The sequence below is a fragment of the Malurus melanocephalus genome, unplaced genomic scaffold (genome assembly GCF_030028575.1).
Source record: "Malurus melanocephalus ecotype Western Australia unplaced genomic scaffold, MMel_1.1 scaffold_518, whole genome shotgun sequence".
Taxonomy (NCBI): domain Eukaryota; kingdom Metazoa; phylum Chordata; class Aves; order Passeriformes; family Maluridae; genus Malurus; species Malurus melanocephalus.
Window position 1 is genome coordinate 151,648 of NW_026623750.1, and position 25,583 is coordinate 177,230.

General features: G+C 54.0%; 3 protein-coding genes across 4 annotated transcripts in view; all 3 read left to right on the forward strand.

The window, feature by feature from the left end:
- The window catches only part of NUP98 (nucleoporin 98 and 96 precursor), a 35,208-nt gene extending 12,741 nt beyond the window's left edge, over window positions 1-22,467 (forward strand). Inside the window, exons 13-33 of one of the 2 annotated variants that reach the window (XM_057381638.1) lie at window positions 792-925; window positions 1,403-1,590; window positions 2,426-2,542; window positions 3,572-3,876; window positions 4,604-4,717; window positions 5,437-5,575; window positions 5,870-6,047; window positions 6,479-6,643; window positions 11,678-11,854; window positions 12,857-13,007; window positions 13,905-14,325; window positions 15,134-15,363; window positions 15,768-16,037; window positions 17,053-17,210; window positions 17,342-17,485; window positions 18,723-18,865; window positions 19,339-19,560; window positions 19,809-20,050; window positions 20,613-20,767; window positions 21,170-21,281; window positions 21,984-22,467. In XM_057381638.1, coding sequence (XP_057237621.1) covers window positions 792-925; window positions 1,403-1,590; window positions 2,426-2,542; window positions 3,572-3,876; window positions 4,604-4,717; window positions 5,437-5,575; window positions 5,870-6,047; window positions 6,479-6,643; window positions 11,678-11,854; window positions 12,857-13,007; window positions 13,905-14,325; window positions 15,134-15,363; window positions 15,768-16,037; window positions 17,053-17,210; window positions 17,342-17,485; window positions 18,723-18,865; window positions 19,339-19,560; window positions 19,809-20,050; window positions 20,613-20,767; window positions 21,170-21,281; window positions 21,984-22,195 — 3,977 coding nt within the window. In that variant the 3' untranslated portion in view covers window positions 22,196-22,467. Of the gene's footprint in view, window positions 1-791; window positions 926-1,402; window positions 1,591-2,425; window positions 2,543-3,571; window positions 3,877-4,603; window positions 4,718-5,436; window positions 5,576-5,869; window positions 6,048-6,478; window positions 7,415-11,677; window positions 11,855-12,856; window positions 13,008-13,904; window positions 14,326-15,133; window positions 15,364-15,767; window positions 16,038-17,052; window positions 17,211-17,341; window positions 17,486-18,722; window positions 18,866-19,338; window positions 19,561-19,808; window positions 20,051-20,612; window positions 20,768-21,169; window positions 21,282-21,983 lie in introns of those variants that run through there. The other variant, XM_057381636.1, reaches the window with a different exon arrangement.
- Window positions 7,552-11,671, forward strand: LOC130582745 (nuclear pore complex protein Nup98-Nup96-like). The gene is made up of 4 exons (XM_057381639.1): window positions 7,552-7,748; window positions 8,043-8,220; window positions 8,652-8,816; window positions 9,044-11,671. Exons 1-4 carry the CDS (start codon window positions 7,567-7,569, stop codon window positions 9,098-9,100), a joined length of 582 nt encoding a protein of 193 aa, XP_057237622.1. The 5' UTR covers window positions 7,552-7,566; the 3' UTR covers window positions 9,101-11,671.
- A 1,265-nt stretch (window positions 22,468-23,732) lies between the features above and the next one.
- CHRNA10 (cholinergic receptor nicotinic alpha 10 subunit) overlaps window positions 23,733-25,583 on the forward strand; it is a 2,915-nt gene continuing 1,064 nt past the window's right edge. The window contains exons 1-4 of the mRNA XM_057381634.1: window positions 23,733-23,793; window positions 24,048-24,193; window positions 24,492-24,646; window positions 24,932-25,464. Coding sequence (XP_057237617.1) covers window positions 23,733-23,793; window positions 24,048-24,193; window positions 24,492-24,646; window positions 24,932-25,464 — 895 coding nt within the window. The remainder of the gene's footprint in view (window positions 23,794-24,047; window positions 24,194-24,491; window positions 24,647-24,931; window positions 25,465-25,583) is intronic.

Here is a 25,583-nt window from a genome sequence, read left to right on the forward strand (position 1 = left end):
GAAGTTGATCTACATGCCCAATTTTTGCAGCTGTTTTAGAGCTTTGTCTTCAAGATCAGTAACATTTCCCATAATTGAATTTGGGACAGCAGGAGTAGATGTTTACAAAAAAAAGTAAGGGAAGCRCAGCATTGGCTTTTTCAGTACTTCAGTTGGCTTCTTCAGTACTTCCAGATATGAGAGATCTAGAGGGGACTTTATTAACAGGAATGCAGTTGGGACATAATAATGCATTGGGACAAAAATAACACCCAGTTGTCTCCAGCTTTCCTCCTGACTTCCTGCAGACCCTGTCTGTAAGCTTTTGTTCCTGAGAGTGGCTTTGTTGTTCTCTGGGAATGCYCACATTCACCCTGGTTTTGTTGGAATTGGAATTAAGCAGCTTTTGGTGGCTTGAATAGTTCACAGTCTGAACTCTAGAGCATTTTAATAGGAATTAAAATTAGATGCTGTAAGATGCAGAGGTAAAATTWAAAAGTCCAGTTGTAGAGGGGACTGTAGATCTGTATGTTTGGTTGTGGTAGCAGGAATGTCAAAATTCTGCATGAAATATTTTCCCTGCACACCCTTTCAGACGCCAGCTGGATTGAGTATTTTGGCAGGTCAGCCTCTTTCCACTGCTCTGTAGCTCTCTGTTTCACCCATGCTTTCACCTCAGCTTTTCACCCATGAGAGCTTAGTGAATGTGGTTGCATACTCTGATGAAGGAGGTGCTCTGAGAGCTGCTGTGTTTCTGCCTGCCCTGGTTCTGTTCCCAAAGCTCTAAAACTAAAATGCTGCTCCTTTTGTAGCTCTGACAGACCCCAATGCCTCTGCTGCCCAGCAAGCTGTCCTCCAGCAGCACCTCAACAGCCTGACCTACTCACCTTTTGGAGACTCCCCACTCTTCAGAAACCCTATGTCAGACCCAAAGAAGAAAGAAGAGGTAAATGTACATCAACACTGAAATAATTTTATGGGTGACAGTTGAAATTACTTTGGTCTGTGTGCACTGTCTTCACTTAAATGCACAGTGAGCAGCCATGTAAGTTGCCCTCTGTACTCTCCCAGTGCTGCTGTGTCTTTTTACCTTCCAGGACACAAAGCACTTGATATTATTCCAGTGGGAAGTTCCATGCCCATGGCAGGGGGTGGGAACTGCATGATCCTTAACGTCCTTTCCAACCCAAACCATTCCTTGATTCCCTGATTTCCTGCTTTTGCCTGTATCAGAGCCTTGGCTGTGGAGTTTCTGTGTTCACTGCTGCTGGTTTGGACTAGTGCTTGGAATAATTGTAGTGCTTTGCTTAGGACATCTCTGAGAGTCTCTGACAAAACTTTGCCTGTTGCTTTATTCAGAAGACAAAAAACAAACACTGTCCCCATGCCCTGACAATTCCAACTGTCCATCTTTCTGTTCCAGAGGCTGAAGCCAACCAACCCAGCAGCCCAGAAGGCCTTGACTACCCCCACCCATTACAAGCTGACCCCACGCCCTGCGACCAGAGTGCGGCCCAAGGCCCTGCAGTCAGCAGGCTCGGCCAAGTCCCAGCTCTTTGATGGGCTGGATGATGATGAACCCTCCCTGTCCAATGGAGCCTTCATGCCAAAGTGAGCTTCTCTTTTGTCTCTGTGTGAGAACCTTCTGTGACATCCTGTATATTACCCTAAATCCYGTCATTGCCCTGGTTCAGATAGGAAGAACAGGACAAGTTTTCTGTCAGAGTTCACTAGAACTGTTTTCTGTAGAGGAGGTAAAAAGGTTCAGCTTAAACTCTTAAGGCCAAATAAGCTGTAAAATGAGGTCAGCCCACGATGGGCACAAAGCCCCTATAAAGTCGTTTAGGAATTCTTATGAGGAAAGCTTGCACAGAGTAATACTTCCTGCTGCTGACCTGGGAGTGTCATCAGGTTTGCTCATGCCCTTAGTASGGGGGCAGATTTCTGGTGGTTTTATCCCAGCCTGGGTTCTCTTTCAGATCTACARGTGTTTCTGTGAGAAATACATAATGGATCTGCCTGAGTGAAGCTTTTGGGTTCAATTTTTAGGTGCATCCRTGACAATCAAATAAAAAAGGAGTTTGGAAAGCTTTGGAGTTGAGTAAAAACAAAGAGCAAAAGACTAAAGTGACACTTTAGCGAAATGAACCTGTACYTGTGAGCCAGACCTTCTGTGCTTCTAGAAAACCTTATTTGGGAAACAGGACATTTTTGTTTGCTAAACTTGGACTTAAGCCTTTCACTGGCTTGTGCTTTTTACACCTCCCCATAAACCAGAGCCTTGAATGGAATTCCCAAAAAAATGTTGGGATCTCTCATGGGAGACTTGATACGTCCTGGGCGTGGGAAGAGGCCTTAGACCTGGTTCCTGGAGCATCTGAATTAAGCACGAAATACATATTTATGCAGTGGATAGATGCAAATTTCCCTTCTTTGGTGTTTTTAGGAAGAGCATCAAGAAGCTGGTTCTGAAGAACCTCAGCAGCAGCAACCTGTTCTCTCCTGTGAGCCGAGAGAACGAGGACCTGGCGTCGCCATCGGAGTACCCGGAGAACGGGGACAGGTGAGTGAGTCACCCTGCAAGGGTTTGTCCTCAGAAATGCAAACTGGTTCTGCCTCTCTCTAAATTACTGCTGTGCAGCAGTGACTTCTTTTCAGGGATGTCACTTCTTTGTTCATTGGAAGCAGTTGACCTGCTGGGAAATTAATTTCCTCCCCGACTAACCYTGGGTTCTTCCTGAGTGGGCACTGCCAAGTTGCCCTGCCCAAAATCTGGGTCAGAGAGCAGGGATTTATTTTCTGGATGAGTCCCTGTAGCAAGAAACCAGGGCATTCCTTGAGGGAAGTGCTAAACTTGACTCTGAGGGGAGAAGAGCCTCTCCTGGTCAGTCCTCAGTGATGTGGGAATTGCAAGGAAGCTCCCATGATCCTCATGTCTCATATTTGTATTTTCTACATATGTGTTTTATACAGTTTACAATGAGGAATCTCTAAGGCTACATCTTCTCCAAAAGCCAGAATTTTAACCTCCTCTAAAAAAGCTGTGACCTTATTTCAGTTAAACTCTGATTTTGCCTTGGTTTTCTTTTAATCGGAGGCTGGGAAAAAAAGCCTCCTGCCTAGCTCAACACATTAATTTTATTGGAAGCTACTAAAATAAGAGCTGATTTKGGAGTGGGGTCCTGCTGGCCCTGTGGGCAGAGGGTTTGGAGCATTGGAATTGCTGTTACACCCCTTTTTGAGGCTTCTCCCCAGCCGGAGCTCCCTGTTCCACTCAGCTCTGCACAGGGCACRTGCTTTATTCCCCAGCATCGTGGGACTGTCTCAATGTCACCACTGTCTTTGCTGTCGTGGGAGCCTCAGTGGCAGAGGTGGTCAAGCAGGAGCAGAGGGAAGGGGAATAAGCACTGACACTGCAGTTTATGTGGTCCTGTTCGCTCTTTCTGTGGAAAGAGCAGAATTATAGAATCACAAGAGTCTCCTGAGCAGGGAGGGACCTACAGGGAGGATCCAAATTCAGYTCGTGGCCCTGCACAGGAACGTTGGTGTAAGTCCCTTAGAACTAARTAATTTATCTTCTTCCTGTGCCCAGGTTCTTCCTGTCAGTGCCTCCCGAGGAGAACCACAGACAGGACGGGGAGCGGGAGGAGGAGGAGGAAACCCACGAGGTGACCAGGTTTTACACCAATCCCATTGCCAAGCCCATCCCGCAGACCCTGGAGGGCAGTGGGCACAAGCCCCACTCCAGCGTGGACGACACCATCGTGGCACTGAACATGCGCGCGGCGCTGCGCAACGGGCTGGAGGGCAGCAGCGAGGATGCCTCCTTCCAGGAGGATTCCCTGCAGGATGAGCGGGAAGAGGAGGCGGAAGGCACCCACCACCTGCATCCTGCGGGTGAGTCTGGCGGCAGCAGAGTTTCATGCAAGTTTTCTTGCAAGCTGTTTGACACTCTCACCTTTTGCTTTTTTCGTTCTCTTTTCACCAGAACACAAATCTTGCTTTTCTTACCTAGTGCACAAATTTCACCTGCTGAGTCAATGAGCGTTTAAATTTTATTCCCCAGTTTTTTATCATGGTTGCAGTTTTTTAAACTCAAGAAGGTAAAGGGAAAAGATTYTTTTCTTCCTTTCAGGTCATACTTAGGTGGCATGTAATGAAACTGGCGATGTCTGATGTGTTCAAAAGAGATGTCTCTAGACATTGTGTAGACGTATAATGCTTTTGGGAAATAGATAATTAGACAAATTAAGGGATGAAGAAGAATTGGAGCCTGTTAAATGCAGAAGCTTCAGCTTGGTCAGCAGTGCCTGAGGCCCCAGGCTTCGAGAGCATTTCCTTCAAGTGTTGATGTATTTGCAATCTTTCTTTTCCCTATGCACCTTCTTTCCTGCCTGGTTGGCCACATGCTGTTCCCTGGTGGATGCTTGGGCTGATAGGACCTGCCAGAGCACTTGTCTCCAATGTGCTCTGGAGGCTGTGGAATTAAGGTGTTTTGGTGTCTGTTGCCTTTGACTTCCTCTGAGGCTTCCAGCYGTTCAGGCTGCCAAAAGAAATGGGATGAGAGTCTGGGGACGTTGATACTTTGCTGCCAGCCCTGTTCTGAGGGAATGTTGTGTTGCAGGGATTGTTCTGACACGAGCTGGCTACTACACCATCCCCTCCCTGGAGGAGCTGGCCCGGTTGACCAACGACAGGAACGAATGTATCGTGACAGACTTCACCATCGGCCGCAAGGGTGAGACCCCCTGGCTTCCCCAGAGGCTTCACTCTCGTGCAGGGATTTTAAAGATATGGAACCAGATTTCCAAACTGTCAGTCTGATTGTAACCGGTGCCMTTGCTTTGGGAGCAGCTTGCATCCAAGTCTTGTAGGATTTTAGGATGGAATAAATCACAGTATCACAGACTGATGTGKCTTGGGAGGGGCCTTAAAGCTCATCTCATTCCATGGGCAGGGACACCTCCCACTGTCCCAGGCTGCTCCCAGCCCCAGTGTCCAGCCTGGCCTTGGGCACTCAAAGGGATCCAGGGGCAGCCACAGCTTCTCTGGGCACCCTGTGCCAGGGCCTGCCCACCCTCCCAGGGAACAATTCCTGTCCAATATCCCATCTRRCCYTGCCCTCTGGCACTGGGAAGCCATTCYYTGGCTCCTGTCCYTSCAGCCCTTGTCCCSAGTCCCTCTCCAGCTCTCCTGGAGCTCCTTTAGGCCCTGGCAGGGGCTCTGAGGTCTCCCTGGAGCCTTCTCTTCCCCAGGTGAGCACCCCCAGYTCCCCCAGCCTGCTGAWATGAGTGTCAGACTTGGTAATGGTCCTCCAAGGTTTTCTCAGGGGGAAGGAGGTGCCACTTTGCCRTGGAGACAGGACATGGCTGAGTGGGGACGGGAGCCCAGCAAGAGTATGTGCTCTCTGGCACATGACTTCACAGACAATTAGTGACATTTTGGGTTGTTTTACAGGTTATGGATCAATTTACTTCGAAGGAGAAGTAAATCTAACAAACTTAAACCTGGATGAGATTGTCCATATCCGGAGAAAAGAAGTTATTGTTTACCCTGACGATGAAAGAAAACCCCCCATTGGGGAAGGTTTAAATAGGTAAGCGTTAGATAAGGATAAATTTTAAAATCCTGACAGTCTGCTGTGTTTGCAGGCAACCAAGAGACAAATCCAAGTGATGCATTCAGTTTGGAATGTTGACAATTATGAGATGCTTACAAGCTTCTGAGCCACAAATAGGGTTTGAAGGCTGATTTGAGCCCCCCTGCCCAGGGCTGGGCTGTGCCTCCGTGCCTGGATCTCAGCTCTGCTGCCCTGCTCAGGTTTCCCATCAGTTCCTGAGCAGCTCTGCCTCGGCCCCTTGTCTGTGAGCCTGTTTGGTGCCTTTTCCAGGCGAGCCGAGGTCACCCTGGATGGGGTGTGGCCCACGGATAAAACGTCACGGTGCCTGATCAAGAGCCCCGAGCGCCTGGCAGAGATGAACTACGAGGGCCGGCTGGAGGCCGTGTCCCGCAAGCAGGGCGCCCGCTTCAAGGAGTACCGCCCAGAGACCGGCTCCTGGGTCTTCAAGGTGAGGGAGTCACACAGACCCTGACCCTGCAAGCTCCTGAGATTTTGTAATTCAAGTAATTCGCTAACTTCAGACAACTGTCCTCACCAGAGCGACTCCTCATCCCTTGGAGTGTTCAGGGTTGTGTTGGACATGGCTTTGAGGAACCTGCACTAGTGGGAGGTGCCCCTACCCATAGAATGAATGAGCTCTAAAATCCCTCCCAACCTAAACCAGTCTGTGGTTCTCTGGTGAAGCCTGTGGCCCCAGACCTGCCTACAGCATGTGGTTTTGTTCTGTGGAGAGGCTCAGTTTGTTGCAGATGTCCCCAGAGCTGTGTGTTAGAACACCTGCATAGGGCATGGTGCTACATGTTGCACTCGCCCAGTTTTCAGGCCTTTCAGAAATTTCACTTCCAAGCTGTGACATATTTATCCTTCTCCTTAACACAGGTAGCGCACTTTTCCAAGTACGGCTTGCAAGATTCAGATGAGGAAGAGGAAGATCATCCTTCAAAAGCGGACACCAAGAAGTTAAAGACCATACCTGTGCCACCCCCAGGGCACCTGCTGCCCCAGCAGATGGCCCTGAACGGCAAACCAGCACCCCCAGCTCAGGTAGAAGAACAGTGACTAAAGGGGGTTGATGACATGGAATTTGGAGAGTAGCTGTGCCTGGGAAGGGGGTGGTTGGAGTAACCTGGAATCTGGAGAGTGAAGCTTTACAGAAACTCTTCTGAACTCTGGCTGAATGGCTGCATGTTGTTTTCCTTTGAGACACTTGACATTTCGCACTGAGGCTGGGGCGGGGAGGCTTTCAACCCTGTTTCTTGTTTGAATTCTAGTCTGAGTTTGACAGATTTGCGCCTCTTCTGGAAGAACATTGTTTTTGTGACTATTAAATGCACGCCCATAATGCCAACGCCGTGTGCTGCCTGCCTGGACAGTGATGCTGTGCACTCAGTTTACCACCATTAGTGTGCAAGACTGTCTGCTTTCTATTTTAAGAATGTGCTCTATTTTTATTAAAATAATACTTTTGTAAGGCTGGCTATATGCTGGCTTGGTAAATGTATTTGTGTTGGATGTGACTGCTTTAAACCTTTGCAAAACATCCTCAGTGGTGGGCCCATCTTATCCAGGAATATTTGATCCACAGGCAGTGTTTGATTCCGTTCACTGGGAATACCAGAAACCCAGGTGGGCAAGAGGCCAACGACCCCTGGGCTGTCCCAGCCATGGTGTGGCCACAAGCCCAGGGCAGCATTGTCCCCCTACGCTGGGCACTGTGAGACACCTCAAGGGCTGTGTGCAGTTCTGGGTCCTGCAGAGAGACCCTGAGGGGCTGTGGTGTGTCCAGGGAAGGGAATGGAACTGGGAAAGGGGCTCAGCCTGGAGAAAAGGGGGCTCAGGNATGAGTGTCAGACTTGGTAATGGTCCTCCAAGGTTTTCTCAGGGGGAAGGAGGTGCCACTTTGCCGTGGAGACAGGACATGGCTGAGTGGGGACGGGAGCCCAGCAAGAGTATGTGCTCTCTGGCACATGACTTCACAGACAATTAGTGACATTTTGGGTTGTTTTACAGGTTATGGATCAATTTACTTCGAAGGAGAAGTAAATCTAACAAACTTAAACCTGGATGAGATTGTCCATATCCGGAGAAAAGAAGTTATTGTTTACCCTGACGATGAAAGAAAACCCCCCATTGGGGAAGGTTTAAATAGGTAAGCGTTAGATAAGGATAAATTTTAAAATCCTGACAGTCTGCTGTGTTTGCAGGCAACCAAGAGACAAATCCAAGTGATGCATTCAGTTTGGAATGTTGACAATTATGAGATGCTTACAAGCTTCTGAGCCACAAATAGGGTTTGAAGGCTGATTTGAGCCCCCCTGCCCAGGGCTGGGCTGTGCCTCCGTGCCTGGATCTCAGCTCTGCTGCCCTGCTCAGGTTTCCCATCAGTTCCTGAGCAGCTCTGCCTCGGCCCCTTGTCTGTGAGCCTGTTTGGTGCCTTTTCCAGGCGAGCCGAGGTCACCCTGGATGGGGTGTGGCCCACGGATAAAACGTCACGGTGCCTGATCAAGAGCCCCGAGCGCCTGGCAGAGATGAACTACGAGGGCCGGCTGGAGGCCGTGTCCCGCAAGCAGGGCGCCCGCTTCAAGGAGTACCGCCCAGAGACCGGCTCCTGGGTCTTCAAGGTGAGGGAGTCACACAGACCCTGACCCTGCAAGCTCCTGAGATTTTGTAATTCAAGTAATTCGCTAACTTCAGACAACTGTCCTCACCAGAGCGACTCCTCATCCCTTGGAGTGTTCAGGGTTGTGTTGGACATGGCTTTGAGGAACCTGCACTAGTGGGAGGTGCCCCTACCCATAGAATGAATGAGCTCTAAAATCCCTCCCAACCTAAACCAGTCTGTGGTTCTCTGGTGAAGCCTGTGGCCCCAGACCTGCCTACAGCATGTGGTTTTGTTCTGTGGAGAGGCTCAGTTTGTTGCAGATGTCCCCAGAGCTGTGTGTTAGAACACCTGCATAGGGCATGGTGCTACATGTTGCACTCGCCCAGTTTTCAGGCCTTTCAGAAATTTCACTTCCAAGCTGTGACATATTTATCCTTCTCCTTAACACAGGTAGCGCACTTTTCCAAGTACGGCTTGCAAGATTCAGATGAGGAAGAGGAAGATCATCCTTCAAAAGCGGACACCAAGAAGTTAAAGACCATACCTGTGCCACCCCCAGGGCACCTGCTGCCCCAGCAGATGGCCCTGAACGGCAAACCAGCACCCCCAGCTCAGGTAGAAGAACAGTGACTAAAGGGGGTTGATGACATGGAATTTGGAGAGTAGCTGTGCCTGGGAAGGGGGTGGTTGGAGTAACCTGGAATCTGGAGAGTGAAGCTTTACAGAAACTCTTCTGAACTCTGGCTGAATGGCTGCATGTTGTTTTCCTTTGAGACACTTGACATTTCGCACTGAGGCTGGGGCGGGGAGGCTTTCAACCCTGTTTCTTGTTTGAATTCTAGTCTGAGTTTGACAGATTTGCGCCTCTTCTGGAAGAACATTGTTTTTGTGACTATTAAATGCACGCCCATAATGCCAACGCCGTGTGCTGCCTGCCTGGACAGTGATGCTGTGCACTCAGTTTACCACCATTAGTGTGCAAGACTGTCTGCTTTCTATTTTAAGAATGTGCTCTATTTTTATTAAAATAATACTTTTGTAAGGCTGGCTATATGCTGGCTTGGTAAATGTATTTGTGTTGGATGTGACTGCTTTAAACCTTTGCAAAACATCCTCAGTGGTGGGCCCATCTTATCCAGGAATATTTGATCCACAGGCAGTGTTTGATTCCGTTCACTGGGAATACCAGAAACCCAGGTGGGCAAGAGGCCAACGACCCCTGGGCTGTCCCAGCCATGGTGTGGCCACAAGCCCAGGGCAGCATTGTCCCCCTACGCTGGGCACTGTGAGACACCTCAAGGGCTGTGTGCAGTTTTGGGTCCTGCAGAGAGACCCTGAGGGGCTGTGGTGTGTCCAGGGAAGGGAATGGAACTGGGRAAGGGGCTCAGCCTGGAGAAAAGGGGGCTCAGGGGACCCTTCTGGCTCTGTACAATTCCCTGACAGGAGGGCGGAGCAGGAAACAGCCTCAAGTTGTGCCAGTGGAGGTTTGGATTGGATATTGGGAAAATTTCTTCCAGGAAAGGGCGGTCCAGCCCTGGCACGGCTGTCCAGGACAGTGGAAGTCCCCATCCCTGAGGCGATTTCACAACCCTGTGGCTGTGGCACTTGGGGACGTGCTCAGTGGTGRCTCTGGCAGTGCTAGGGAGCAGTTGGGTTTGGTGGGCTCACAGGCTTTTCCAGCCTCAATAGTTGTGTGTTTCTAACATGGAAGAACCTTTCCCTGGTATCCARTGGGAACCTCTGCTGGCCACTTGTGTGGCAGGAGAACAGAGCACTCGTGGCAGATGAGAGGAGCCGTCAGGACCCTGATCCTGTACAGCAATTCCATGAGCAGTGTCTGCTCCCTGTGCAGGACATCCTGCTGCTGGGGCRTGCTGCGGGGCTGCTACCTCTGCTGGGCTCTGCATGGAGAATCCCAGAGTAGTGACCAGCTGCTGCTCCAGCTCTCCCGATTCCTGGGCCATTAACACCACTCACTTATCCCTCTGCTGCAGTAGATCCTTAATTATTTGCATTTCAAGCTGCACACGTGGCTGCACAACAGCCTCACTTCAGTTCCCCTTCCTGCTTCATGTTCAGATTGGAGGGACMAGAGCTGAGGTTTTAAACACTCAGGAATGCTGGGAATATCTCTCATATATATTCAAACATTCTTACACATTCCAGTGTACTTAAAAAAAACCCTTCCAGGTTCATTAACCTGTGTGACTTGCATACCATTAACTCCAGTTTTAATTTCTGAATTTAAGAAAAGCCTTATTTGATTTCTCAGACACCTAAAAAAATCATAGCATGGCTTAAAACTTCCCAAAGTCTGGGTGTAGAACACATCTGATAATATTATTTGGGCTGCCAGAAGCGTTTAGTATCTAGACTTGGTTTTTGTTTTGTTTTCCCTCACTAACTTAAATATTAATGAATTTATTTATGTTGCAAGGGAACCTGCTGCATTAAAGCCCAATGAAGGGAGCAGTGAAACTTGTGTGTTTCTAACCACGTTTTGGCATTTTGTAAATCTGTTCCAGATGTGGGGCCAGGCTCAGATTCCATGTCTGCCACTCACTTCTGTCCTTACAGACCCCCAGGGTGATTTTTATCTGCCTCAGCTGAGAACCTTCACCCCTTCCTGGCTGATTCTACAGAGCTAAGCACAGCCTTGTCAATGTGCTCCTTAATTCCTGAGCAGGACTCCCAGGGTTTCCTCACTCCTGTTTTTTGTGTCACTTCAGTGGTCTGTACTGTGTTTTTTCTGGGAAGCTGAAAGCATGAGATTCTCACAGGACATGAAGCTGAGTGCTGGGATGATTAAACTGTAGCCAAACCAGTACATGGGAGCTCAGGTGCCACAGCCTGAGCTGGGCAGAAACACAGCCCATGACAGTGAGCAGAGTGAGCCATGGAATCATGGAATAGTTTGGGTTGGCAGGACCCAAAAGCCCATCCAGTGCCACCCGTGCCATGGAAGGGACGCCTCCCACTGTCCCAGGCTGCTCCCAGCCCCAATGTCCAGCCTGGCCTTGGGCACTCAAARGGATCCAGGGGCAGCCACAGCTTCTCTGGGCACCCTGTGCCAGGGCCTCCCCACCCTGTCAGGAGCCATGTAAAATGCTGTTTGTTGTGGAACATAGTCTCCATGATTGGACATTGTACTACCTGGGATGGATTCAGGAGGAGGGGAGGGAGACTAAGTACACAGAACGCTCCCTTCGCTGGGCACGTGAAAACTGGAAAGCTGAAGAAGTTTCCTAAACTGAATGGCAGAACTGGGAAAACTCCAGGAGGGCACCACTAATCTGGGACTGCTCTTTTCGCTGGCATGGCACACCCTGAAGGTTCTGTGTGTCCATCCCTGRCCTTAGTGAGGAGCCTTGGCAGAGCCAGGAGCACTCCGCAGCAGCTGCAGGTGATGGTCGGGGTGTGAGTGGGTCCTGGCAAAGCTGAGCTCTCTGGGTGTGACCTGGTCTCTGTATCCACAGCCCCCGGAGCTGGAGCAGCTGGGCAGGGTGGTGGAGCTGGACAGTGACATGGCTGACATCACCCAGGAGCCAGCCCCGGAGCCCTTTGGAGAAGATGCCCTGGCAGAGGAGCAGGAGGCAGTGCCAGCGTCCACTCACATTGCATCCACCCAGGGTATCAACCCCTACGTCCTGCAGGTCAGTGTCTGCCAGTGTTCCTGCCCCGGAGAGTCCTTGGGGAATGGAGCACTGCTCAAGGGAAGGGTGTGCCTKCCTCCCCAAGGCTATTTACACACCAGCTTGTGATGGGTTGGGATTGATTGATCACACACCACATTTCTGTTCTGGGGGAAGCCTCATACATGGAAAACTCAGTGCTGATGTGAAAAAACACTGTAAAGCCAGAAGTTAGATTCCAGAACTCTGGAGTGTGAGCAGTGGCCAAGCTGRACTAATACCAGAGCAGTGGCCTTGGGCCTAGCTGGTGCAAAACAAGATGTTGGGATAACTGGTGTTGATTTTGGGCTTGGTGTTAATACTTTTATTTCACAGTAYCACAGAAGGTTTGGGTTGGGAAAAAACAAAGCCCATCCAGCCCCGCCCCTGCCATGGCAGSGACACCTCCCACTGTCCCAGGCTGCTCCCAGCCCCAATGTCCAGCCTGGCCTTGGGCACTCAAAGGGATCCAGGGRCAGGCACAGCTTYTCTGGGCACCCTGTGCCAGGGCCTGCCCACCCTCCCAGGGAACAATTCCTGCCCAAAATCCCATCTAACCTTGCCCTCTGGCACTGGGAAGCCATTCTCCTTCGTCCAGGCCTTTGTAATTTTTGTGGTAGGACAGTACCGTGAACGCTTTGGGGCTTCTATCTGTAATAACAAACAGATTTGAAATTACTCTTTCAGCTCTGCTGTTTGTCAGCTTAGATCTAAGAAATCAGGATTACTGTAGGATGTCATCCCCATCCTTAACAAGTCCTGTGCCCTGATTTAACAAGTAGTTGTAAAACATCATCCATCAGGTGACAAGCCTGAGCTGTGCTTCCACTGTTCCCTTGGAATGTTTGCAGCGTGGCTGTGTTGTTTGGCCATGTGCTGCATGTAGGAGTTTTTTTGGGTGGGAAGAGCTATTTTGATGAGCTTAGTGAGCTTCTGCTGTGGGAGGGATTGCTGATGTTCTGACTTGGCTTCCCACATCCTCAGATCATGAAAGCTTCCTTGCTTGCTGATGATGATGACCTGGATTTGATCCTGGATTATCATGGGAAGCAACCTGTCAAGATGGACACTTCCCAAGAGATCTGCTCTCCAAGGCTCCCCATCTCAAAATCACAAGGACAGAAAAGACACTCAGGTATTGTGAAAACAACAGATTGTGTGAAGAAAGAGCTGAATTGTAATATAAACAGGCAAAATCCCGGGGACTGCCATTCCTTCCTGCCACTCCTTCCTCCTCTGTTCGTTCCCTGCTCTAGCACGAGCCCTGCCCCAAGGGCTGATGGTGCTCCTGTGCTTGGAGCACCTCCTCCTTCTCCTCTGATGCTTGCTTCTCTTTTCACTTTTTATTTCCTTTCTTTTTGTTTTTTTCCCTTCCCAGTGTGCTTTTTTTTTTCCCTGTAAGGTCTCCCAGAGGCACCACCAGCTTTGCAGCTTGGTTTGAAGGTGGCCCATGGTGGGTCTGCTGTGGGCACCAGCTATGCCCAGCACAGGGCACACCTGCCAGATTCTCCCACTTGGCTCTTACACCCAGTGCGCCCCCTAAGTGGTGCTTCCCACAGGTATTTTGAGGAATTTAAGAACAAGTAGGGGGATGCTTCCTATTTGAGGAAACCCATTAATTCAGATCTGTTAATCCATTCAAAGCCCATGTGATTGACAGGGATGGACCTGGGGTGTGTGGGGGCAGTGTCAGCCCTGCTGATCCACGTCTGACACCCTCCTTCTGTTCTGATGTCTTAATTCCAGCATTAAATTAGGGACTCCTTTGGAAATGGCCCATTTTGGGGTGGGGCTGTCCCTGGCCCATTCCTGTGAACACCCCTTGGGTGTTTCTTTGGGCAGTGCTGGGCGGTCAGTGGGGCTCAACACTGCAGGCAGTCACACTTAGCCCCAAGTTCCCATCACACCATCCAAATGTTTTCCACTGGCTGCTCCAGGAATCCTGGGAATTCCTGAAATCCCTTTCAGAGGCCAGAAATGTCCCTCAGGTTTCCCCTTTCACTGAAACATTCTTCCTGCTTTTCCCTGCCAGTTGCCGGGCTGCTGCAATCCAAGTTTGCCAATGTCCTTTTCCAAGCCCCGAGTGCTGCCGTGCCAGATGCCAAGGGCCCCAGGACTTTGGGGAGCCCCCCCTCTGGTGCCCTGTGGTCAGCAGCGTCTCCGCTGGCCTCGGCGTTYGCCGTGCCCCCGGCGGTGCCTGAGGTGCAGGTGAAGACAGTCGGGGTCCGCAGGCAGCGCGGGCTCGTCCCTCTGGAGCGGTCCATCACCTATGGAAAAGGGAAGCTCCTGATGGATATGGGACTCTTCATGGGGCGCTCATTCCGTGTTGGTTGGGGACCCGACTGGAYGCTTGTCAATTGTGGAGATCAGTTGAGTGGCTCAAGTGAAGTGGAAGATCCTCAGCTGGAGCCTGTGGAATATGGATTCCTGCCAACTCCTGTTGCTCCCAAATCGTGAGTAGTGGTTTCCTTCAGGATGGATGTGTCATGCTCACTCTTCATGGCTGACAGAAGCCTGKTTGCAGGTTGCTATTCCTTCTGACATGCAGGAGTGGTACAAGATGGTGTTAGCCATGGAGATCTCCTTCATGTCCCTTCTCCACAAAAATACCTGTCAAATCCTGGAACAGCATAGTAAGAGGATTTGTTTTTTTAACCAAAGAGCACTGTACACCAGCACAAGGTTAAAGAGAAAGTTCAAAGTTGTTGTCCAGATGCTTCCAATCTGTTGGTTCTCCCTGAGGACATCTGCCCTATCTGAGGAAGTTCTTGTTCAGCTTCTCAATTCCCAGACATGTTCAATTCTTCCTGTGCCTCCAGTGACGTACAGACTTTTAGGGTCTTTTACCTGAACTTGACTGGAGTATAGCCCACCCACACCACTGAAGTGCTTCCAAAAAGCTTGTCTGAATGTTCTCCAGCATATCTGAAGTGCTGAGGTGAAGGTGTGTGCTTGCTGTCTTTGGAGAGCTCAGTGAGGTTTATTTGCCAAATCACAGAAAGTTTGGATTGGGCGGGACCTTAAAGACCATCTTGTTCCAACCTCCTGCTGTGGAAATGACACCTTCTACTAGCCCAGGTGTTGGGGGTCCCAAAGCCTGGCTCCAAATGCCAGACTCTCACCAGGATCCTCATGTCTTGGATCATTATTTACTGTTGTGCTAATTAGGACAAGCTACAGGATGAGCTGCTTCCCTTGCATGAAGGGGAAGCAGCTCATACAGAACATTTGCTACCTGGTCTATCTTCTTTTTTCCTCCAGACTCACAGAATCCCCTTTCAAGGTTCATGTGGAAAAGCTGAGTTTGGAACAATGGAAGATGGACAGAGATAAGGAGCTGTATCTCACCCCTCTGGAGATAAAGCTGAAGCACAGCACTGTCCATATGGATGAGCCCTGTCCTCTCCTGGCCCCCAACCCCGGAGTCTCTGCTATCCATGACTATGCTGACTGGGCCAGGAAGGCATCTGAGGATCCCACTGTGGCAGAGAGTGAGTATGGAATGATTCTTCTCACAGAATGGTTTAGGCTGGGAAATTGCTCCCAGCCCATGGAGTCCCAGCTGTGCCCGATGCCCACCTTGTCCGCAGCCCTCAGAGCACTCAGTGCCACTTCCAGCCCTTCCTGGGACACCTCCAGGGATGGAGACTCCAAAGCTCCCTGGGCAGCCCCTTCCAAACAGAGTGGGGACAGTGAACTGAACCCTCCAGGGTGAGGACAATGAACCCTCCGGGCTGGGGACAGTGAGCCCTCCAGGGTGGGGACAGTGAGCCCTCCAGGGTGGGGACAGTGAGCCCTCCAGGGTGGGGACAGTGAACCCTCCAGGGTCATCCTCGCGTGAGCTCCTGTGTGTTCTGTGCTTTCACTCCTGACGGCTTGGCCTGTGTCCCCACAGCCGTTGTGAAGCACTGGTGCTTGGCCTGGACATTGTGTGAGGCCATTTGGGGTAACCTGAAGGAGCTGGAGGCCAGCCTGGAGGAGCCCAGTGAGTACATGCTGGCCCTGGAGCGCCGCAGGGCCTTCTCACGCTGGCTGTCAGAGACGGCGGCCGGGCGCATCGAGGAGGAGGTGTCCCTGTCCCGGCACGGCAGCCACATCGAGGCTGTGTTCAGCTGCCTCACAGGGAAGAGGATCGGCGAGGCCTGCAGGCTGGCACAGCAGGCAGGTGAGCACCCCAGGGTGTCAGGCACAGTGCCCAGGCTCCCCAGGGAACGGGCATGGCCCTGAGGCTGCCAGAGCTCCAGGAGCGTTTGGACAGCGCTGCCAGGGATGCACAGGCTGGGATTGCTGGGGGGGCTGGGCAGGGACAGGGGTGGGAGTAGATCATCCCTGTGAGTCCTTCCTCCTCAGGACATTCTGTGCTGTAGAGTTCCTAAATCTCAGCTTTTATGTGGAGGAGAAAGGAGATGCACAAAGCGAGTTTAAACTTAGAGAGCTCCAGGTCACTGGCTGCTCTGCACGTGGAGGGTTCCCTTGTCAGTGACCACAGAATAATAGAATTGGCTGGGTTGGAAGGGATTTTAAAGAACACCCAGTGCCACTCCTGTCAGGGGCAGGGACTCCTTCCAGTATCACTTGTTGCTCCAAGCCCCATCTGAAGACAGGCCTTGGAGATTGGGTGGGGGCTGCTGCTGGAATCCCTGGTCCCTTCACTCTGGCTCTGTCAGCTACCCCCCCTCTGTCAGTTAGGAAGTGCTGCTGGATTGCATTTGGAGCCAGGAGTTTTCACAGTCTCTTCTTTGGATTTTAAATTAATATTCTTTTTAATTGAGCCTCTGTTCAGACATTTTACATTTGGGCTAAAAACGTGTCTTTTTAGAGCCTTAAGGCAGGTTTTATCCCTGTCTGTTATACCAGTTCCCATTAAACTTCATTTGTCTCCTTTGGGGACACAGCCCTACCCATTCCTCTGTCTCCTCCTCCTGCTCCTGTTTTCCCAGGCTTTTATGGAGTGATTTATTTCCTAAGAAATACTGGATTTGTGCCTCCCCATCCCTGCAAGTGTTCCATGCTAGGTTGGATGGGGCTTGGAGCAAGCTGGTCTAGTGAAAGTAGTCTCTGCCCGTGGCAGGGGTGGAGCAAGATGAATTCTAGGATCCCTCCCAATGCAAAGCGGTGTGGGGCTCCAAGCTATGCCCAAAGGCCAGGCGTGCAGCCCTGGACACAGYGTGTCCCTGCAGGTGACCACCGGCTGGCCCTGCTACTGTCGCAGCTGGCGGGGAGCCAGCCCGTGCGGGACCTGCTGACCCTGCAGCTCGTGGATTGGCACCGCCTGCACAGCGACCGCTTCATCCAGGAGGAGCGGCTGCGCCTGTTCGCGCTGCTGGCGGGGAAGCCGGTGAGGATGGAAACCTGGGAGCCCTTCCCACGCACCCACAGGGGCTCCTCTCCCAGTGCCACCCCTTGCTCTTCTCAGCTGGGGCGTGTGGCTGYCTGGGATGTGTGGCTGGATGCTGTTTGTGTCTCCAGGTGTGGCAGCTCTCGGAGAGGATCAGTGTCAACGTGTGCTCACTGCTGGACTGGAAGCGCTGCGTGGCCGTGCACCTCTGGTACCTGCTGCCCCCCACGGCCTCCATCTCCAGGGCTCTGGCCATGTATGAGTCAGCCTTTCAGGTGGGTCGCTGCCTTCTGCCCAAAAGGAGCCCTTCAGAGTGCTCCTCCCTGCCTGGWGCTGCACCGAGGCTCCTGTGAGCAGCCAGGAATTGGTGACCGTGGGATTGAGATAGGACACGGTGGAATGGCTTTCCCTGTCAGAGGGCAGGGTTAGATGGGATTTTGGGCAGGAATTGTTCCCTGGGAGGGTGAAGCTGTGGCTGCCCCTGGATCCCTTTGAGTGCCCAAGGCCAGGCTGGACATTGGGGCTGGGAGCAGCCTGGGACAGTGGGAGGTGTTCCTTTGGTAGGTGTTAGATCTGGATAATCTTTAAGGTCCCTCCAACCCAAACCTTTCTGAGATTCTATAGGATCATAAATTCTGTGGAGAAGACCCATTTATGGAGTGTTCCAGGTTTTGTATAGCTGTTAAACTGGTGGACAAAATTAGGCAGAGGGACATTGGCCAGCAGCAGGAAAGCCCTTTGCAGCCAAGCAGCCTGTTTTCCCACTGGGACCATTGATCCTCAGCTGCCTTGTCCCAGAGCCCGTGTGTGCCCCCACAGACACTCGCCCCCAGTCCGTGTGTGCCCCCCAGCCACTCTCCCCCAGCCCATGTGTGCCCCTGTGTCCTGAAACCCCATGTGGCTCCATGCATTATGCAGAGCCCCGTGTGTTGCTGCAGCTCTGTGTGCAGCAGGACAAAGGGTTCTGCTGAAAAACGTGTTTAATCATTTAACTAAAGCCAGCTCAGCCCTCCATCCTCAAGGCAGCCTAGGCACAGCTGCAAGTCTGGAAACCTGTCAGTGATGTTTGCTTCAATATTTAGTGTTCCCTGTGTGGTGTTCAGTACTTCTAAATACTCAGCTGTAGTGAAAGTTCTGTCAAATTGTTTTGGTTGACTCTGTTGAGTGCTGCTCTTGGCTGCCCAGACTCTGCTTAGCTACACAGAGAAGGCACACAGGGATGCATCAACTTCATTCCATCAAGTCCTACATGGTTTTCCAGCTATAAAATCCCTCAGGAATGCAGGCTGAGTGTGAGAGCTGGCTGTAACTCCAGGCAGTGGTTTATAAGAGCTCAGTGAGAGACATGAACCTGCCAAAGCCTTTTGGATTCAGGTTTTCCATATTGGTCCATAGTTCTGGGAGGTTCCACCTTCTTTGAAGCAGAAAGATTCTTCTGAGCCTGCTGAGCTGTGGAATTCAGTTCTGTTCAGAATATTTTCTTTAAACTTACTGTGAAAACTGTCTCCCTAGAACACCTCAGAGTGTGAAAAATACGCCTGCTGTCCTCTGCCTCCTTACCTGGAAGATTCTGGGTGTGTCATTGAAGAAGATGACAATGCAGGAAGGCCCCTGAGAGATGTCTGCTTCCATTTGTTGAAGCTCTACAGTGACAGGTAAGTGGGCAAAGAGTTCAAAAATCATGATCAATCTGTGACTTCCTGCATTCACAAAGCAGGAGTGTGAAATCAGCCTGAGCCACTTAGAGCAGTCCAAAATCGGCCTCAGATGTACCCCCTGACAGGAGGTGGCGTAACACCTGAGGATGGTAGAGAGGGGGATCCTTAAGCTAGTTGTTGGGTTTTAGGTACTTTGTGTCTAAAGAGTGTGTAAGACTTCTCTGTGGCTGCCTTTTTTGAAGGCAGTGAGAAATACGCAGGGAGCACGTACAGAGGAAAAAGGGTGTCAGTCTGGGCACAGACTCAAAAGAATTCTAGCAGTAAATACTGTTGTTTTTCTTCTTAAAAAAGACAACCCAACCCCCACACTGATGTAAATCACACACATGGGAGGTGGGTGAAGGGAAGGAACTGGATTGGATTTTGTGGGCGCAGTCAGCTCTTTCAGTTGCCAGTGTTTTCCTCTCCAGGTCCTATGAGCTTGACCAGCTGCTGGATCCCAGGAGTATCACCTCCGACCCGCTGGATTTCCGCCTCAGCTGGCACCTATGGGAGGTGCTGCGGGCCCTAAACTACTCCCACCTGTCCCAGCAGAGCTGGGGGGTGCTCAACACCAGTTATGCTGCCCAGCTGGAGAGTGAGGGGCTGTGGGAATGGGCCGTGTTTGTGATGCTGCACGAGCCTGACACACAGTAAGTGACCGTGTGTGATTGTTCTGGACCTTGAAATAACGTGAGGTCAGTTCTAAAGACCTGTGGTTATCATGGCTTCTCCCACACRTAACTGCACTAGGTGGGCATCGTGCCACTTGGGTGCTTTGGGTTGGGAGGGCCTGGAAGAGCATGTTGTGGCCATGTCCTGCTCCTTGTGTTGAAGTGCCCCTGTGGTGGGTGCCAGCAGGGAGAGTTCAGGGCAGTGACGGGCTGCCCTCTGTCCCCAGCACCCGGGAGAAGGCCGTGCGGGAGCTGCTGAGCCGGCACTGCACCCTCGCCGAGACCCCCGAGTCCTGGGCCAAGGAGACCTTCCTGACACAGAGGCTCTGCGTCCCCCCACACTGGATTCACGAGGCCAAGGCGGTTCGGGCCAGGATGGAGGGTGACAAACACAAAGAGGCTCTTTTCCTGTTCAAGGCTGGCCACTGGAATCAGTGCCACAAGCTGGTTGTCAGGCACTTGGCCTCAGGTAGGTCTGTGCTGCTGCTGTTTCACCCTTCCTTTGAGCAGCGCACACAGGCGTGGCAGGAACAGGAGTGGGGTCCCAGGGCTGGAGCTCCTTTGCCCTGGAGCCAAGCTGGGAGAGMTGGGGATGGCCAGCCTGGAGAGGAGATGGCTTCAGGGAGAGCTCAGAGCTTCTTCCAGTGCCTAAAGGGGCTCCAGGAGAGTGACTTGGGACAAGTGGAAGGGGGTAGGACTGGAATATATCTTCAAGGTCCCTCCCAACCCAACTCAGTGAGTGATTCCATGAGTCCAAGCCAGGGGTGGGCAGTGAAGGGATCAGGCTGGGTTTGGCGCAGCAGGTTTAGCATAGAAAGCCTGGCAGTTGCAAACCAGCTCCCCCTGGGTGCCTGGCATGGTGCTTTTCCATCTGACTGGGGAGCAGGGTGGTGCTTTCCCTGCTGCACAGCCGCACCTTTCTGGGGCACAGGGGCCTCTGGAAACAAGGACAGCAATGACATTGCTGATCCTATGGGGGTCCCTGCTGAGGGAGGCAGGATGGCCTCTGTTCTAACTCCTGTTCCCTCCAGATGCAATTATCAATGAGAACTACAAGTATCTGAAAGGATTCCTGGAAGACCTGGCACCTCCAGAGCGCAGCACGCTCATCCAGGACTGGGAGCTGGCAGGGCTGGTCTACCTTGACTACATCCTTGTGAATGAGATGCTGGACAGGATTCAGCAGGTAATGGGCAGTTTCTGGGCAGCAAATTTCCCTGTGGCTTGGAAGTTGACATGGAGTCTGTATTGAAGCTGTTGGTGACTCCCTCTGTTGTTCAGGGGAAGTTGGTGCTTCCCTGTGTCAGACCCTTCAAACAGAACATCTCTAAAAGCAGGAATTTCCTATCTCCTGTCACAACAGCAGGGTAGGGGGTGGGCTCTGCCCTGCAGATGTGCTCTGTGGGTGTGACAATGACAAGTGAAAGGGGTTGGACAAACCCAGGTGTCGATTTCCCGAATTCTAGTTTTCTGGCTTCCCCTTTCCCCACCCCGGTTGGTTCAGGCAGGTTTTGGTGTACAGTGTCACCTGGTGGGTGAGTTTGGCTCTGGCTGGGCTGTCTCAGAGCTGACTGCTGTTTGCTTCTAGCTGGATTGTTCTGCCTACGAGCTGGAGCGGTTACACACCAAAGTGACGTCCCTGTGCAACAGGATAGAGCAGCTCCAGTGCCACAATGCCAAGGACCGCCTGGCTCAGTCGGGTATGGTGACATCCCTGTCCAGCAACTCCCTGGGACAGCCAGTTCCACACCTGGCTGACACCTGGCTACAGGTGTATCCCCAAATCACAGAATCATGTAGGTTGGAAAAAGCCTTTCAGATTGAATCCAGCCCTTCCCCAGCACTGCCAAGGCCACCACTATCCCCTGTCCCCAAGTGCCACATCCGTATGGCTCTGAAATCCTTCCAGGGATGGGGTCTCTGCCACTGCTCTGGGCAGCTGTGCCAGGGCTGGACAGCCCTACCCAGGAAGGAATTTTCTCGATATCCACCCTGAGGCTCCCCTGGCACAGCTTGAGGCTCTTTCCTCTCCTCCTGTCCCTGTTCCCTGGGAGCAGAACCCAATCCTCCCCGCTGCCCCCTCCTGTCAGGTRGTTAAGTGAGAAGGTCCCCTCAAGCCTCCCTTTTTCTGGGTTGAGCCCACTCAGCCCTTTGGGGGAGGAAATTTTCCCCAATATTCAACCTAAATGTCCACTGGCACAGCCTGAGGCTGTTTCATCTCTCCCTGTGGCTGCACTGCGACCCCGAGGGGCAGGGGATGGGGAGAGGACAGCAGGGTCCATGCGCCTTTGCTCCCAAATTCCGCCCCCCCGCCCTCGCTGCTCAGTCCCCGCATGGGTGGGTTTGCTCTGGGGTGCTCCCACGGGGAGCACATGGAGAGCCTGCTGTCCCCGCTCTTGCAGACATGGCAAAGCGCGTGGCTAACGTGCTGCGGGTGGTGCTGAGCCTACAGCAGGGCCCGGAGCCGGGCCCAGAGCCCGCGGAGCCGCGCGTGCCCCTGCGGCTGCTGGCCCCGCACATCGGCCGCCTGCCCATGCCCGAGGACTACGCGCTGGAGGAGCTGCGCGGCCTCACCCACGCCTACCTGCGGGAGCTGGCCCTGGCCACGCACTGACTGCCCACRCGGCCGGCCGGCCTCAGCCCGGCCAGGACTGAACCGGGACTAGTTCTGGGACGAGCGGCGGACGCAAAGCTGCTCGTTCTGAAATCGCTCTGCTCGGGTTTCAGGGTCCTGCCCCAGGGGCCTCAGCCCTGGCACTGCCCAGTGCTCACGGAAGGTCTTTATGCATGAGGAGTATCGAAAGGTTTTTATTAAAAAAAATATAAATAAATGCTCTAGATTATTTTCCTGTCTTTTTGAAAACAATAAATAAAATGTTTATAGTACTCCCATGGGTTCCTTTGCTTTTTAGGGCAGGGCTTCGGTTTGTAGATGTGTGTCCCTTGCTGTGTCACTCAGGGRTGGTTGCCTGGTTGGGTGGGGGGCACAGCACAGCCCAGGAGTGTCTGATCCAATCCCACGTGTCTTTGGTGGCAGTCATGGTAGGCTCCTTCAGAATCTTGGGAGGATAAGTCATTCCTGTTTTGAGGATGGAGTGGGGGGAGCCCAGATAATCCAGATTGTGGCCTTCTGGTATTGAAAGGGGCTCCTATGAAAGCTGGAGAGGGACTTTGAACAAGGGCCTGGAGGGTCAGGACAAGGRGCAATGGTTTCCCCTAGTCACGGGGTGGGGTTAGGTGGGATATTGGGCAGGAATTGTTCCCTGGGAGGGTGGGCAGGCCCTGGCACAGGGTGCCCAGAGAAGCTGTGGCTGCCCCTGGATCCCTTTGAGTGCCCAAGGCCAGGCTGGACATTGGGGCTGGGAGGCCCCTGCTGTGGTGGAAGGTGTCCCTGTCCCTGGCTGCGATGGCACGTTCAGGTGACACTGGCGATGTGCAGRGGCCGGGTCACTCCGGCCTCGCCTCCTTCCATTACTGTAATTGGGCCTGAGCGGCCCCGGCGGCTCCGGCCCGGGCGGGACGGGCTGGGATGAATAATTCACCGCCTGGAAACAAAACCTCCGGCCTCAAAACCGCTCGGCATCTGCCGGGGCTCGGCGTGGGAAAGGTGCCAGGAGGAGGAGAGCAGCGGGCGGGTTCCCAGGGCTGGAGCTGGGGGATGCTCTGATACCCCTGGGCCAGGCACCGCTGCCACTCTTTGCTTTGGCTCCTGGGGCTTGTCCCTCAAACTCCCAGGATTTTCTTCTCACTGAATGGGAATAATCTGCTTCTTCCCTTCCCTTGCCCTTCTGTAAGATGGGAGAGCGGGACATCCCTTGCTGTGCACGGGCATCACTTCACTCCCGGGCTGCGCCACCCGCCCTCGGCTCTGTCCCCGCACCGGTGTCCCCGTGCAGGCGGGCGCGGTGTCCCCCGGAGGGGACAGCTGCTGGGCCGCCGCAGGCACCGTGTGGCTGCCGGCAATGCCACCCAAACCCATCCCAAAAAGGCTCAGCTGCACCCAGTGCCCATGCCGGCCCCTGCCACCTGCCAGCCGGGTCCCCCGCGGGTCACCCACCGCTACCTCGCCGTGGGTGCTGGGGACCGTGCCCCCCCGCCCTGTCTCCGCCCTGACGTCACCGGCCCCCCCGTGTCCCCGGACCTGCGGCGGGATGGAGCCCGGAGCTCGCCTGTGCCTCGCCCTGTGCCTCGCCGGCGTCCTCCCGGCCCCGGGTGAGCAGCGGGGCTCGAGGGGTGCGGATCCCCCGCCCGAGGAGCGGATCCCCCGCTCGGGGAGTGGATCCGAGCGTCCCGGTCCCTGGAGCAGCCCCCGCACACGGAATCCCGGGGCTGGGAGGCTCGGGCCGGTGGTGAGGAGGGACGGGGGTCCCGCCGTGCTCCCCTGCCCCTCCCACCTCCCGGGGATCCCTCGGGGGGCTCCTGCTGCACCCCGGCCTTTCCACCCCCCGCTCCGTGTCTCCCCCCAGGCTGCCGCGGGGCGCAGGGCAGGTTCGCCTACAAACTGCTCCACGACCTCTTCGCCAACTACTCCAGCGCCCTGCGCCCCGTGGAGGACACGGACCGGGCGCTCAACGTCACCCTCCAGGTCACCCTGTCCCAGATCATCGATATGGTGAGTGCCCGACCACGGCACCGGCCCCGCGCTCCGCTCCCCCCCAGCGGGTCCTGCTCGGTCCCCGCTGACSCTCAGCCCTCGAAACCAGCCCGGGCCCATCCCCGAATCAGCCCAGCTGCTCCCGACCCATCTCAGACCGCTCCGCAGACAGCCCGGATCTCCCCCAAAACCAGCACGGCCCCCTCGARTCCAGCTCCGCTCTGCGGGACACCCGGAGAGGCCACCGGGCTGGGGGCTGAGGAGAGCGGCAGTGGCACCGGGGTCCACCCCCACACCCACCCTGTCCCCTCGGCAGGACGAGAGGAACCAGGTTCTCACCTCCTACCTGTGGGTGCGGCAGACCTGGCTGGACGCCCACCTCACCTGGGACAAGGACGGCTACGGCGGCATMGACAGCATCCGCATCCCCAGCAGCTACGTCTGGCGGCCGGACATCATCCTCTACAACAAGTGGGTCGTGCCTGGCCCCCMCCAGCTGCTCCCGGAGCCGGCGGGTCCGGCTGGGGCCGGGGGGCGGCACGGGGTGCTGCCAGCCTTGGGTAGGAGCAGGAGGGTCCCAGAGCGGGAGATCCAGGGAGATGGGGGGTCGGGGGGTACTGGCAGCGGCCACATGTGCCTGGGACTGACCCCCCACCACCGAGGGSTCAGCCAGGGGCTGCAGGTGACGTGGGGAGGGGACACGGCTCGGCACAGGGGCCATCTCGGCCCCACGGCCGCTCGTCCCTCCCTCCCCAGCGCCGACGAGCGCTTCGGCGGCTCCATGGAGACCAACGTTGTGCTGCGCTCCGACGGGCACATCATGTGGGACTCGCCCGCCATCACTAAGAGCTCCTGCAAGGTGGACGTGTCCTACTTCCCCTTCGACGGACAGCGCTGCCGCCTCACCTTTGGCTCCTGGACCTACAACGGGAACCAGATCGACCTCCGCAACCAGCTGGACACCGGGGACCTGACGGACTTCGTGGAGAACGTGGAGTGGGAGGTGCTGGGCATGCCGGCCGTGAGGAACGTCATCACCTACGGCTGCTGCTCCGAGCCCTACCCMGACGTCACCTACACCCTGCTCCTGCGCCGCCGCGCCTCCTTCTACATCTTCAACCTCCTCCTGCCCTGCATCATGGTCTCCTTCCTGGCGCCCCTCGGCTTCTACCTGCCGGCCGACTCGGGGGAGAAGGTGTCGCTGGGGGTGACAGTGCTGCTGGCCCTCACCGTTTTTCAGCTGCTGGTGGCCGAGAGCATGCCCCCCTCGGAGAGCGTCCCTCTCATCGGTGAGCCCCGAGGGCACGCCGGACCCTCCCTGGGCCGGGCGGGGCCGGTGCGGAGCCGGTGCGGGGCTGGTGCGGGGCTGGTGCGGGACCGTGGCACAGGGTGGGGCAGTGGCACAGGG

Bases quoted from the DNA above. Each gene is read 5' to 3' on its own strand.
- LOC130582745 (XM_057381639.1), top strand. From the start codon at position 7,567: ATGACTTCACAGACAATTAGTGACATTTTGGGTTGTTTTACAGGTTAT. The intron at 7,749-8,042 runs GTAAGCGTTAGA...TGCCTTTTCCAG, and splicing joins ATTGGGGAAGGTTTAAATAG to GCGAGCCGAGGTCACCCTGG. The intron at 8,817-9,043 runs GTAGAAGAACAG...TTTGAATTCTAG, and splicing joins AACCAGCACCCCCAGCTCAG to TCTGAGTTTGACAGATTTGC.